The sequence below is a fragment of the Hemibagrus wyckioides genome, linkage group LG11 (assembly GCF_019097595.1).
Source record: "Hemibagrus wyckioides isolate EC202008001 linkage group LG11, SWU_Hwy_1.0, whole genome shotgun sequence".
Taxonomy (NCBI): domain Eukaryota; kingdom Metazoa; phylum Chordata; class Actinopteri; order Siluriformes; family Bagridae; genus Hemibagrus; species Hemibagrus wyckioides.
Genome location: NC_080720.1, coordinates 28,144,380 through 28,158,845, shown reverse-complemented (window position 1 = coordinate 28,158,845; position 14,466 = coordinate 28,144,380). Strand labels below are relative to the sequence as shown.

Sequence of the window (14,466 nt, the reverse complement as noted above, 5' to 3'; positions counted from 1 at the left end):
CTGGAAACCCTCTGACTGTTACAGAGGTGCAGACACTGGAGCCTTCTTCCAAAAAATGCTAAATAAGTCTCCTTGAAGAAAAGATCACTAAATCAACAATCACTATTCACTGAGAAGGAGTTGTTAATATAGAAACACTAATGTATTCGAACAGGCACATTATTATAAACCTTTACTGCTGCTCTCCTGGCAGGACTGCGGTTAGAAGGGTTTTATTCACACGATAAATAGTGAATTCTGGGTAAACATCACCTTGGGTTATCTTCAGTTTCACACTGCTCATAACTTTCCCCAGGGTTTATAATCTGATGTTTCACACTGTACATTCCTAATAGCTGCCTTAACCTTCCTAGTTGCATATCTGTGGCGTCAACAACCATGATTGGATAAATGCAGCTCACAGCCGCTTTAAATAACAGCCTGTCTCATGCTTTCACATCACTGAGGAAAAAAAAGGCTTGAGACTTTTAAGAATCAGGATTGATTTTATTTATTTATTTATTTATTTAAAGACCAGGTCTGCCTTTTTGTACCCCTAGGATGCATTGTGTAATATATATTATATTTATATAAATTTTTTTTATATATTTTAAATATAAAATATAAACATATTTTACATCCAGTTCTTAAATACTCGGTTATTTCTGATTTTCCTGACCATAAATGTAAAAATAAAAAAAAATGTCACTTCTTCTGTCCCATTGGCCATATTTCCTGTCACCATGTGACTTTTTTTTCCCCCCCACCTCTTTTTTGGCCCTCAAAAGCTCTTGTTAATGCTCATAAGGCACAGAGGCACTGGTCAGTTGCTTGGTTATCTGTTGCTAAACATCTAGCCATAACATTCTAACAGCATTGTTTCACACTGTACTTATTACAGCACCACAATGCAAGGCTAATGCTGCAAAATTGCTGCCAAGTATTTCATAACCTCGGGTAAAAAGTTGTGCAATTCCCTCGCTTTTAAATGACCGGCGTTCCCGGGTTAAAACTGAGGGTTGAGAATGACAATAACCTGGGGTTAAGCTCTGTGTGAAAATGCCCTATAGACAATTCAGACCAATCAGAATTCAGAATTCAGAATTCAGGTGTGGTGTAAATACTGCTAGTGAGTTAGGGTTTGAATACATCTACAGTACCTCAACCTCATTTACACACGTTTAACAAAAGCAACACAATGAGCCGTGCCGTTAAACCAAAACACTGCTGATGCAAACAGCTTGGAGTTTATTGCTCGGGGTTTCGAGGCGTTCAGCAGGAACACTCTCCCGCTTGCACATCCTCTTATGTACAGACAGATGAGCTCGCAGAACAGCTGCAGCAATAAATACAAACGAAATAAAAAGTGAAATACTCAACAAGCTTATTTACACAAACACACACACTGTACACACACACACACATACTGAAGCATGCACACACACTCTCGAATCCAAAACACTGTTTCAAACGTCACACCAAACACGAAGATTAAGCGGAACATGCTAGAAAGGCATCCGATATCGAGAGTGAGAGCGCCGATCGGGAACGCTCGGCTCGAGTTCATGTTAATTATAAATACAGCAACAATACTGAACAAATGGAAGATGGTCGGTTATTGAAAATGATTGGAGGAAAAAAAAAAATGATATGCATTATGAAACCTCTTCAAAGCATCATCAGCATATATAAAATATTTCTGTACTTCATACTTGATAAGGCACCCTTAAGAGCATATACATAAGGTTTTTAGCACATGTATGGACTTAATATAACCTTAGGGGATACGGATGCTGCAAATAAGGACAATGTCATAAAAATCCGTAGTCCTATAAAAATGTTAAAAAGCATGTTATAAACATGAAGCGTTAACTTCAAGCAAAGCTTCAGTGAAATATATCCGTCCGTCACAAACCCAAATACAAACGTGGTCAAGCAGCCAGGTCATGTGTGTTGTCTGAGGTTTGCTTCTCTAGTATTGCACTGGAGCTACAATTGATGAAGTAACGATCCTACTCGCCCAACAGATATCTGTTTCATGCCCAGCGGAGTTGGTGTGCAAAAAATGTTTGACCATGAAGCTGAATACTTGTAGCATTATGAAGCTCAGGTGGAGGTTTTTATCATTCCACCAACCTGGATGAATCACGGACTTATTTTATAAAAATCATATTTGAAGATCTCGGCCTGTTGCCTCACATCCCTATTTTGTTTTCTTGCTACATTAATTCACTTACGTTTTATTTGTATAGAAACAATAGACATGGTCACAGAGCAGCTTTACAGTAATCCGGTTCTAGATTTTAGATGATGCCAAGGAAAAACTCCCTGAGAGGACATGAGGAAGAAATGTTGAGCAGACTCTCTTTAAGGTGATACAGGATACTGAGATTCTAATTCCTGAAGAGTCCCAGGATGAGCACAGACGTAACATGGCTTTATGATCACAGCACCATACACTAGATTCGCAGAAGCAGTCCAATACTGTTGAAGCAAACGTCAGACTCGATACACACGGCTCAGCTGACCGAATTAACGACTGACCTAAATGAACAGAGAGGAAAGATATTAGATGACCTGTTCTTTGGAACACTGAGATGTCGTTTTTCACTGCTGTATTTCAACCAAAAAAAAACAAAAACAAACAATGCTGGCAACCAGTTAGATCTCGTTAACACACAGATTGGAGGCCAACCTCAATAACATAAGGAAAATCCAGTCCCATAAAAGTGAACAAAAATAACAATCCTACATGACCTGAGGTTATGTCCTGAAATAGCAAGATATAAAACCTTTTTTTTTTTTTTTTTTTTTTTATAAAAGATGTGGATATATATACTTGTACAAATCAGCTACACGATTAGAACCAAGTAAAATCACCTCTAATGTTAACCTGCTATCTTCCTCGCCTCCTTTCTAAAGTGCTCTGGTGTTCTGGGGTGATCCAGGATCAGCGTTTCCCTTCATATAATAAAAATGTGGGATGTTATTCGTTTGCTAGCTGGTTTATTTTTTTCTACACACATTGACTCTGAGCATACAGCGGAGGGTTAAAGTGTCTACAGTCTGGGCAAGAAAGAAATCAGCCCCAAGCTTGCTTCTTCATATCAGCTAGTGTATTTTCTGTGTATGTTTACTGTGGTCCGAATCAGAGAGTCATTTAATCAGGTTTTAATGGCTTCAAGGTTGAGGTCAAATACTTGGGAGTGCAGTTGGAGACCAACTGAGCATGACCTTTAACCTCTGAGCCAAATGAATACACGTCAATTTTATTCCCTTTATTATTTTATTTTATTAAACTACTCTGCAATGCCAATGTTTATTGGTTACAACCACACACACACACACATCAGCGCTAGATAGTACTGTTTAGTACTGTGTGTCTGTGAAGGCAACAAATATTCTTTTCTGTATCCGTAACTATCCAATTTTCTCTGCGAACTCAGCTAATTACACTGTCACTAAAATAGGTTTCTGGACTACAAGCAGCAGTGTGTTTCACTTTTATTCATCCACTCCTTTGACACTAACTGTTATAGTCAGAATTGATCAATTTAATCACATTATATCACATGGACTCGATTCGATTTCTAATTTTAAAGTGTGAACTGCAGAAATATAAATATGGCTGTCCACGGTGCTGGGGTGATGGCTCTCATAGTAAACACTCAGAGTTTAATATCTCTTATTTTAGAGACGAGTCTCTCATTACAATCAAAAGGCAATTTCAGCGAACAGCGAATGCTGCGGTCTCGAAAAACATCCATGATTGAGGTGAAAACGTTACCCTGCCTGCATTACAGACTTTGTATATTATACAGAGGAGGCAAAAAATTTGTCTTTTTTTCTAGTTTCACTTTTTAGTCATTGAAGCAAAGAGATGACTTCTGGACCAAACATAACTTCTACTAGATCTGGTGATAGCAGCTGAGAGAAGATGAAGGGATTAACCCCCAAAACCAGCGTTGGACTTTCTCGGTTGCTGATTGTGTGTCTGTGTTTGTGTTTTTGAGTGTGGGGAGGGTAGGGGAGGGTAGGGGGGCTTCCTCATTCAACCGCAAAGCCACAGGTCTCCTCGATGGCAGTCAGCAGCTTGTCATACAGTTTGTCGTAGTTCTCGTAGGGAGGAATGTCGATGCGGTTAAAACTACGGACACAAGAACAGGCAGGAAATTAAGAACACGTATATAAGCAACTTCTGTTTAAATATCTGTAATGTTAGCCTAAGCAAAAACCAATCAGTACAGCTTGCATAATTCTCCTCCACTGTGCTGCTGAGTTCTCCAATCTGACTGGCTGCAATTCTTGCTCCTTTATTAACAACTCCGTCTTCATGACGAACATTAAATATAACTATAAAAGCTACACGAACTATACTAACTATTTTCTTTTAAAAAGTGAATAAAGTATCATGTAATTTTTTTACTTCATTAAAAAGTGTAACAGCTGGGGGAATTGCTGTGGTGTAAGAGGAATAGAACACTGTGTTGTGAAACCCAACAGTACAGCAATCGACTGTGGGTTGCATCATTTCATTGTCTGTACCACTTATCCGATCTATCCTCGGGTCACGGGGAGCCTGTGCCTATCTCAGGCGTCATCGGGCATCAAGGCAGGACACACCCTGGACAGAGTGCCAACCCATCGCAAGGCACACACACACACACACACTCACTCACACAATCAAACACTACAGGCAATTTAGAGACTCCAATCAGCCTAGAAGCAGGTCTGGAATGTGGGAAGAAACCGGAGCACCCGGAGGAAACCCACCAAGCACGGGGAGAGCATGCAAACTCCACACACACAGTGAGCGGGAGCGAGACTCGAACCCCAGACACTGGAGGTGTGAGGCGAACGTGCTAACCACTAAGGTTTGCATCATATCACAACAAAAAACGATTTCAGACGGCAAAAGAACAAAATGATTTCTTTTTGCTTCCGAAGTGAAGGTTAAATGGTTGTAAAGCTACAGTCCTAACAATGGGCTTGGTTTAACATCCTGGATACAAACAGATTTATTCGTAAATGCGAACATTTAAATAAGCAATTTGTTGTTCATGAAAATCATAATCTCTGCAAAAAATATCCTGTTGATGTTATGCAGAATGTGAACGGTGATCAGTTTCAATTCTTATCAGCTGTGATGAGTTCCTGCTCTTTAATATATGGATTATGCAGTCAGGTATAAAAAGCTGAAGTATTTCAATCACCCTCGCAAATTTAATACATATTTTGTGTTTAACACATCAGGGACGGCATCCAGTCGCAGAGACACGTTGCTCTGAACAAAATAAGTTTCCCGGCTTGTTGTCCATAACCTTCTGAGTACTATATGGTTATTTCAAACCGTTTTTATTTGAAACCCTCACTTCATTCCCTTTCCCATTCCACTTCATTTACACTACCACTCAAAAGTTTGGGATCACTCAAAAATGTTTACTGTTTTCCAAGGAAACACACCTGAAATTAGTCTGAATAGAAAATATAGCAAAAGAACAGGACATGCTGAGTTAGAAATGATTTTGACTGGAAATGATGAATGTTTTCTTCAAACTTTGCCTTCATCAAAAACAAACAAACAAACAAAAAAAAACACCTTTTGCAGCAATTACAGCCTGTGCATTGTAGCGGTCAATTTTAATTGTCAAAGATAATCTGATGAGATTTCTCCCAGTGCTTCCTGGAGCATCTCCCACAAGATGGATTGGCTTGATGGAGTCCTCCATAGCTGAAATATGCAAGTGATCCCAAACTTTTGAGCGGTAGTGTGTATCTTTCTATCGGTATAGATTCAGTAACGTTCACTTCTACCTCTGCACTGTGCCATGCATGCACCTGGAACTTTTAACACACACACACACTCGTTTACAAAGAAAATTTCCCAGACTTGGGTAAATCTGGCAGAAATGTTTAGTTCATTTCGGCTTATGCAACTACTTACACGCAGGTTTTCTACAAGATCCATTAATGAGACCCAATGAAGAGTGTGTGTGTGTGTGTGTTTACCATGTGTGGGCTTTAGGCAGGTTGTTGGTGTTGGCATCGATTTGCTGGATGGTGAACTGTCTGGGCCCTGCAGCACCTGCACACACACAACATTCTTTTTTCGTGAGTATTTCAGAAGCTGGCTGCAGTAAATAAACAATTAAATCATCATAAATATATGATTTAATGATTATTGCTGTAACACGGAGCTGTGTGATTAGTAACTAGTAGCTAACTCGGGCATAACATTGTGGCTAGAACATTGTGGCAGTTATTGAATACACCAGCTTGGTTAACATGATCCTCATCATAACCATCAATACTACTATTGCTGATCATTCTAAATAGAATTAGCAGACCATACAGAATATTCTGAATGAGAATGCATTACTTCAAGAGGTAGCATTTAATTATGGAAGAAATCCAGCCCCTTGTGAGACAGATGTTGGGCAGCTGCTGCTTTAAAAGGTTATTGCTAGTTGAATGATACTGAACATGGACATAGTGCCTTTGTTTAAAGAAGCGCTTTGTAATTTGTGCTGCCCTGAAAACACAAGCAGCTGCCTTCCCCTCCACCCCGTCTGTTAAAAACACGTATGTGTTTTTAAAGAAAAGGGCCCGAGTTGTGCTGTTTTAGCTGGAGGCGGAGTCGACTTCTGGGCCAGAAAAATGTAAGCAGAGCAGAATCTACTGACCTCCCTGGCATGATTATCTTCAAATCAGTGTTTTCATAAGGTATCTTTGAAATGATATGATTATTACAGGACCCGAAAGACAAACATCTGGTAACTTCTGGTGACTTTGTGCGCTGGCTCTGTGTATTTTTATTGGATTTTGGTCCTGTAGTTGTGGCTGTGTTCTAGCTCGCAGGTTTTTTTCACTGTTGTATTAAATCTACGATACACTGTGTTTTCTTTCTCCACTGAGAACTTGGCTGACATTTTAGTGTCTTATTTTGAGACTCTTGGGTTGGAATTTTTCATTGTTGTGCTTTTTTTTTCCTTTTCTAAATACATTTGCTCTTTTAGCATTCGTCCTCTCTGCTTTAAAATCTGTGTGTGTGTATATGTTCTGACCCTGTAAGGCCTTGAAGCCTTGCAGAGGCACTCTAGATGAGCCGGTGACAAACTGCAGCAGTCTGGCTCTGCGCTCCTCATCAAACGACTCCACGGCTTTCCAGAACCACTTCACCACGTTACTGTCAGCCGTGCAGTGCTTCAGGCGCGTGTTTGCCCTCCAGTCCTGGATGTCGATCTTCCCCAGGCCACACACGATCAGCTACAGGACAGAAAACACATTGCGACTCTCAACACACTGAAATGACCAGATATTCCCCTGACACTTCCTGGGAGTTTTCAGCGCTTACTCCCCAGAAAGTAAGTGTTTGTGTGTAAATGTGTGTGTGTGTGTGTGTGTTCGTTAAATTTCAAATTTTGTCACACACACAAATCCTACACAGAGTGACATGTAGCTGAAATGCTTTTTATGACTGTCCTTGATCTAAAAAAAAATAATAGAGCCAATTAACACTATGGCAAACGAGTAAAAATAAGATATAAATAAGATAAAATAAAATAGAACTGATGGCATGTGTGGTGGATATTGCAATGGGAGAATAAATAAATAAATAAATAAATAAATACATAAATACACATACATATATATATATATATATATATATATATATATATATATATATATATATATATATATATATATATATATATAAAGAAAAATGTAGAATCTGAATACAGTGATTACAACGATGATTAGATCTGTATATGGTACAGTGATGTGGTACAAATGAAATGACGAATATTGTGTGTGTGTGTGTTTGAGAGAGAGAGAGCATTGTGTGTGTGTGTGTGTGTGAGAGAGAGAGGGAGAGAGAGAGAGAGAGAGAGAGAGAGCATGTGTGTGTGTGTGTGAGAGAGAGAGAGAGAGAGAGAGAGAGAGAGGGAGAGAGGGAGATAGAGAGAGAGAGAAAGAGTGTGTGTGGGGGGGGGGTTAAGGGGGTGGATGTTAGAGAGAGAAAGAGAGAGCGAGAAAGAGAGTGTGCGTGTATGTGTGTGTGAGTGTGTGTGTGTGAGACAGAGAGAAAGAGAAGGAGAGGGAGAGAGATAGAGAGAGAGAGAGAGAGAGAGAGAGAGATAGAGAGAGAGAGAGAGAGAGAGAGGGTGTGTGTGATTGAGTGTGTATTGTACATCACACCTCCAGCTCCTTCTCATCAAAGGCCTTAAGTAGGTGCTGGGGTATGACCTCATTGAAACCTTTCTGCAGAGCCAGAAACTGAGCTTCGATCCCATGTAGGAAGCGCCAGTTCACATACAGCCTACAGACACAAGACAAGTATACTGGAGTACAAGTACAGCACAAATATAGACCTGCTACAAGATCAGAGCAGATCTATGTACATCTTCTATGTGAACATTTTTTGGGAACGGTCGAATCTCAGACTGATGTTTGATAAATATTATTTAACAACATTTGTGAAGAACATCCCTGAAAAAGGGACATGAGGACACAACTGAGTGCTGTGACATGCACTCTTGAGTAAATTTGTTAGGGTTGCTCTGGCTTACCTGACATACTCTTTCTTGGTCTCCTCATTGACAGGGATGTTCTTGCCGTTGGGTTTAAGCTCGTGCTGGATGATCTGTCCGTAAGCGCTGTGCTCCACACAGAAGGTATGGTCCAGTACACCCGTGATGTCATTTTCCCTGTTCAACACACACAGGACATGTTTCATATTTAATATACAAGATATTAAAGTTACACGGTTGTTTTAGCTTAGGTAAGCTGATAGTGTTTCTTTTGATTTGACTCACAGGATCCAGACCAGGCTGTTGTGCAGGTCCGGGTCGACAGCCTCCATGTCGTCCAGTGTGATGGATTTGCCTAGTAACTGTTTGTAGAAGGGCAGAGTGAAGCCTCCATCGATGTAATGGCCATGAAACACCGCCATGCCCATGATCCGACCCACAAAGTGGAAATAGGACAGGTGCTCCTACACACACACACACACACACACACACAGGGCAGGGTTTCATTAATTTGCTACATTTCTGTTTTTGTGCATGTGTGTGAGACAGAAACTTACTGGGTTGACGGCAGAATCGGGGTTGATCTGAAGCGTGTAAATGTCGTCCCGTGAGTATTGGAACAGGCCATAGTAAGGGTTGAGCATTTCATGGGATAACAAGTACAGCCATTCTCTAACAGAAGATCAGATGGCAATCTCCAATTATTCACATAAACACAATAGGGCTAATACAAAGCATGTAATCTGAGCGTGTGAAAATTCCTCACAGGAGAAACCATCACTGATGCTCTTTCGTGTGGCTTTCATTTTTACTGTTGCATAAAAAAAATAAATTTAAAAAAAGCTGGATAAATGAAAGCCTTTATATTTGTACTGTACCTGGCCACGCCCCCATAATCAAGCCCCTCCTCTCCTCTGAACTTTACCATCAGCCTCTTCCACAAGTCCTTCTGCCTCATCTTCATAACCTGCCGATATGACTCCTGCACACACATTAAGAGCTAGCTGTGTAAATGACATAATGTACTGGTATTACAGTAACACTTTCTCTTATCGAGGGCTAGTGTGGTAGTTAGCTACTACCATTTACTTGTTTGTTTTGTTTACTTACTTGTTTACTGGAGCCCTTAAAGTAATGCTAGGTTGCAAATTAAAACAAACTAGCTAATAAGTGTATGAGTATGAAAAGTATGAAAGCTCTGTAATGAGCAATTTCAGCCAAGGGAACAGTATCAAATAACACATTAATTCACTATACAACAATTACATATGCACTTAATAACATTTAGAAATAATGCACGAGTGTATATACGGAAGATATTTTATAAATTCATTAGCTTTGTACTGTGTACTCATGTACATCTCTTGAAGTACTTATGAGTCCACTCTATTTAATCTTAATTTACCTAGACAAAGTGATTCCACAAAATGGAACACTCAGACCTCAAGTCTCTCTAACAAAACACGTTGGAAAAAATCCCCGGACAGCAATAAATATCCGAGTACAAGCTCTCCGTGTAGCTCTAAAGATGTTCACAGAAGAAAAAAAAAAAAAAAAGGGAACATGGGTGAAAGCAGGAGGGGGAAAAAAGAAAATAATGCAGCGAGTTCAAAAATGAGAGCGAGAGCAAGAGTTTATAGCACTTGTTAAAATTATGTAACCGCTCGGCTGTTTCCAAGCTTTACACGAAGCAAACTCCACACTCCAGCAGTGTATTCTAGAGGGAAGCAGTGGGAGAAGCGGTGATATGGGGATGAGCCACGGCAGCATGGAGAACACTGCATTTCCTCGCTGTTGCTCAACATGCATCATTATCTTTATGATGTGCTAAAACGAAACTTGAGCGTTCGAGACAAGAAAAGCAAACACGATATGCTCACCATTCAGGTAGTTAATCTTGCTACCCTGAACGCTAACAATTCATCTACCGAAATAGTAGCTGTAAAATCTTTCATATAAACAGTAATGAGAGCAGAAATAATTAACACTATTTAACAACTGATTTCGATAATATCCAATCAACACTTGGAATCAAAAAGAAATAGGTTAAAAACATCACAATTCCTATTTTATTGCTGGAGCTAACAGTTGAGTGGAATTCATTCCAAGAGTTAAGAAATTTATCGATTCCCTATCAAAATCTCTCTCTCTCTCTCTCTCTCTGTCTCTCTGACATCATCCAGCAGGAATGCCTGCCTTCCACCAAACATATGACTAGGGTGAATGGGGTTGTGCTGCCGTTTGAGAAATCCGCATTCCTTCCCTTCAGTCGTGCCTGGATTCTGGAAATATCCACTGCAACAGCGCTCCGGGGTGACCAGCCTCTACTACCTCAATAATGCACCTGACGCATGCTGTTAAGGAATATTATTAGTACATTTTAATGACTATAATGCAAGCTGTTTATAATATAATCGTTACACATGCATTAGCTTTCCCTATCGGTTCCAAAGGTGTGAATGCCACTTCAGACCCAGGCCTGTTGGATTGTTCAATCTGCTTTAATCTGGTGTAGATTAAATTCCTATAAAAGCAGCGCTCACAGGATTTTAGCTACAGAATTGTCTGTAGTAGATACCGTAGACGGAGACTTGTATGACCGAAGTGTGATTTCATTGTCTGTACCGCTTATCCGATCTATCCTCGGGTCATGGGGATCTCAGGCGTCATCAGGCATCAAGGCAGGATAAGGAGTGCCAACCCATAACACGGCACACACACACACACACTCATTCACTCACGCAATCACACACTACGGGCAATTTAGAGACTCCAATCAGCCTAGAAGCATGTCTTTTGACTGTGGGAGGAACCCAGAGTAAACACACCAAGCACGGGGAGGACATGCAAACTCCACACACACAGTGAGCGGGAACGAAACTCGAACCCAGGATGCTGGAGGACCGAAGTGTGATGAATTAATTGAAAATGTTTGAAATTGTCGATTTGGTGACAGAGGAAATATTTGTTTAGCATTTTTGGAAGGCACCTCCAGGGTCGGAGGAAAGACTGTTCCTTTTTGCAGACACGAGAAGGATTTCCAAGACTGGAACGTCTTCAGGACTTTTCTCTGATTTCACTCTCACATAATAAACTACTTTTTTCCCTCTTATTTGACAGAAAAATTAGCAGCTGTTGAGGGAACAACTGTTTTTAACTGCTATAATGTAAGTCATAATAAGTGCTTGTCTTGCAGCAACATCAATTGTATCTATATAGGGACAAACGGTACATCTTGTCATGGTCTTTAATAAATGCTGTTGTTATGGTATAAGAAGAGGAATAAATCACTTTCAGGATGAACTGTTTACTGAAAACTTCAGGCTTCACATAGTAACTTCACTTCAGGCTTGATATAGTAACTGTTTACTGACTGGCTGCATCACACCACCCGGGTGTTAATGATTTTCCTACAGCAGCACACTCCTAAGTGTCTTGGTACATATGGATATTTTTTATCTGGAAATCCTTCTTCCAGAATGCTTCCACGCTCCTGCATTAAGAAGCTGCAGGTTTAAGGAACTAGATTAAAGAGCAGGAGGGTTAAGGAGCTGAACATTTAACAAGATGCAGCTTTAAGGAACTGTGCTAATGAGCAGGAGGAGCTTTAATCCACATTAAATTAGGAAACAATGCTGTGGTGCAAAATGGTAAGAAGCTGCTGCATTCAGGAGCAGACGGTTTAAGGGGCTGAAGGTTTGCAGATGTGTTGAGGAACTGAGTGTTTATGGAGTTGTCTTAAGTCTCCAATTCCTTAAGGAGCACAAGCTTTAATGAGTTGCATTACAGAGCTGAGGGTTTAAGCAGCTTATGTTTTAAGGGGACATATTAAGATCCTGACATTTTAAAGATGCAAAGGTTTATGAAGCTGTGTTAAGGGGCAGAAAGTTTATGGAGTTTGGAGAAGGTGCTGAAGGTTTAAAGAGCAATGTTGTGCGGGAGAAGCTTTAAAAAGCGAAAGGTCAAATGAGCCATGCTGAAAAGCAGAAGGTTTAATGAGTCGAGTTAATTGAGCTGTGTTAAGAGGAAGACGGGTTAAAGAGAAGAAACGCAAGATGTACATGTAAAGAGCTACATCTTGTGTTGATTAACAGAAGAGCATATAACAGTGATGTAGGTGTGTTGGGACTCACCTCAAAGATCTCCTCTCGACAGAGCTCGATGCGACAGTGGCCAGCCTGTGGCTGCTGCTGAGACAACTCCTGCCTCAACACCTTCAGCTTGTGCACCAGATCCCGCTTATACTTGGGGGCAGTTAAACACTCTTCAGCCTCCTCAGGGAGATTACACAGCACAGGCTGCTCCTTCAGCTGTGGGGCACGACTGGAGAGAGAGAGGAAGGGGGAGAGAGTCAATACAGAATGTTATTGCAACCACTCAAGCCAGTCCTAATGAAGTCCTGACTGCCATCCCAGTGTCTAACGCAAGTCTGTACCTGCTGAACAAACTCGTCCCAAACTAAGTGCATATGTAATTGGGATAAAGAACACAGAACATGAGTTTCAGAAACGGAAAGAAAGGATTGTTTAACTCTACACATACCAGTCTACCTATTCTAAAACAACTTTCTCAGGATCAAATGCAGAGTCAAAGAGCCCAAATAAAACAATAGTGCATAGTTTTGGGCTTCATACCAAAAGCGGTAGAAATAATATGAAGGGCAGAGACAGTCCATAACTTGTATTATGACCACAAGACAGAAAATTGATCTCATTAGAGAATAATCATGGATTTTAGTTACACATGCGTCTTATTCTTGTAAAATATATTCTCTCAGTTTGGTATTTTAATGATGATGATGGTGGTGGAGAGATTTAATCCGTTCCTATACATTTCCCATAGAAGATCAGTTACGCTGAGATCTGCTGAACGTGAAGGCCATATCAAGCAAAATGCCTCACACAGCTTACCCGAGCTACCAGTTCCCCACAGGTTAGTGTGTTTTTAGCACATATTGCTTTTTGGGATTTAAAGAAATGCACAGCAGTTTGCAATGGGAAAATCCAGAGGACACCAACATAGTGGTTTTTTTTTTAACAAACACCTGCCAAAGCAACCAACTAAACCACGTGTGGTTCTTGGCCGGTGTTTGAATGTTTATTATAAATCACTGGGTAGTGTGCTTGTTTTAAGGCATGTCCGAGAAAATGCAGAAAAGTAACCGATGCACAAACAATACACTGCAGTAAGCGGTATCCAAATATATCCTAGTTCAGGATGCCTGGCAATGCACTGTGGGAAAATTACATCAGAGATGCAAAAACATACCTGAGGTCCTAAGTATTATTTCTGAATTATAGAAAATTCTCACCCAATATTTATTTCTGTGCTTTTGGTCTGGAGTCATGACTAAATATCATTCAGTAAATGAATTTGCAAGTGTAGTCTGAGGTGGGAGGAAAAAGGCTCTGTCTGGTTAAAGGGACAGTAGTAAAATGTTGGTCAGTGGGACATCTAATCATCCATGTGAAGAGAAACGCCATGGGGCACTAGACTAGACTTTCCTGCATTAAACAATGATGAAGAAACTATGTAGGGGTTCAGTCCTGACCTGCGGATTTTCTTTTGTCTGTATCTGCTTGGGTTTCCTCAGGGTTCCCCAAAAGGCATTTTGTTGCTCAGTGTCCCTGAGATCCATTGAGTAATTGAAGCTGAATGAATGAATGACTGTCGATGCTTACTGGAGTTGAGAGAATTTGAGAGTTTGGGAACGGTAGACGATGATGTGTGCTTGTTGAACAGCATTTAATCATTCAACCACTTTTTCCTGGTCAGGATGAGACCGGACATCATAGATGAAACGTCACATAAAGAACAAAGCATTTGTTTGGATAAGCGTGACGCTCACAATTTGGGAGAATGTGGATTTGAGACCTTGTTTAATACAACTGAATGTTGGTGAACTCTGCAGAAAACTAATGTTTGTTTGAGAAGATTGGGAGATTTTGTGAGTTGG

At 40.4% G+C, this 14,466-nt stretch overlaps 1 protein-coding gene across 1 annotated transcript in view; it reads right to left on the bottom strand.

Annotated features, from left to right (window-relative positions):
* Nucleotides 1–986: 986 nt before the first annotated feature.
* Nucleotides 987–14,466, bottom strand: part of LOC131361611 (E3 ubiquitin-protein ligase SMURF2-like) — a 61,495-nt gene continuing 48,015 nt past the window's right edge. Inside the window, exons 12-20 of the mRNA XM_058402944.1 lie at nucleotides 12,644–12,833; nucleotides 9,389–9,492; nucleotides 9,068–9,182; nucleotides 8,796–8,974; nucleotides 8,550–8,687; nucleotides 8,179–8,299; nucleotides 7,044–7,245; nucleotides 5,989–6,064; nucleotides 987–4,126 (exon numbers count right to left, since the gene is read on the bottom strand). Coding sequence (XP_058258927.1) covers nucleotides 4,027–4,126; nucleotides 5,989–6,064; nucleotides 7,044–7,245; nucleotides 8,179–8,299; nucleotides 8,550–8,687; nucleotides 8,796–8,974; nucleotides 9,068–9,182; nucleotides 9,389–9,492; nucleotides 12,644–12,833 — 1,225 coding nt within the window. The 3' untranslated portion in view covers nucleotides 987–4,026. The remainder of the gene's footprint in view (nucleotides 4,127–5,988; nucleotides 6,065–7,043; nucleotides 7,246–8,178; nucleotides 8,300–8,549; nucleotides 8,688–8,795; nucleotides 8,975–9,067; nucleotides 9,183–9,388; nucleotides 9,493–12,643; nucleotides 12,834–14,466) is intronic.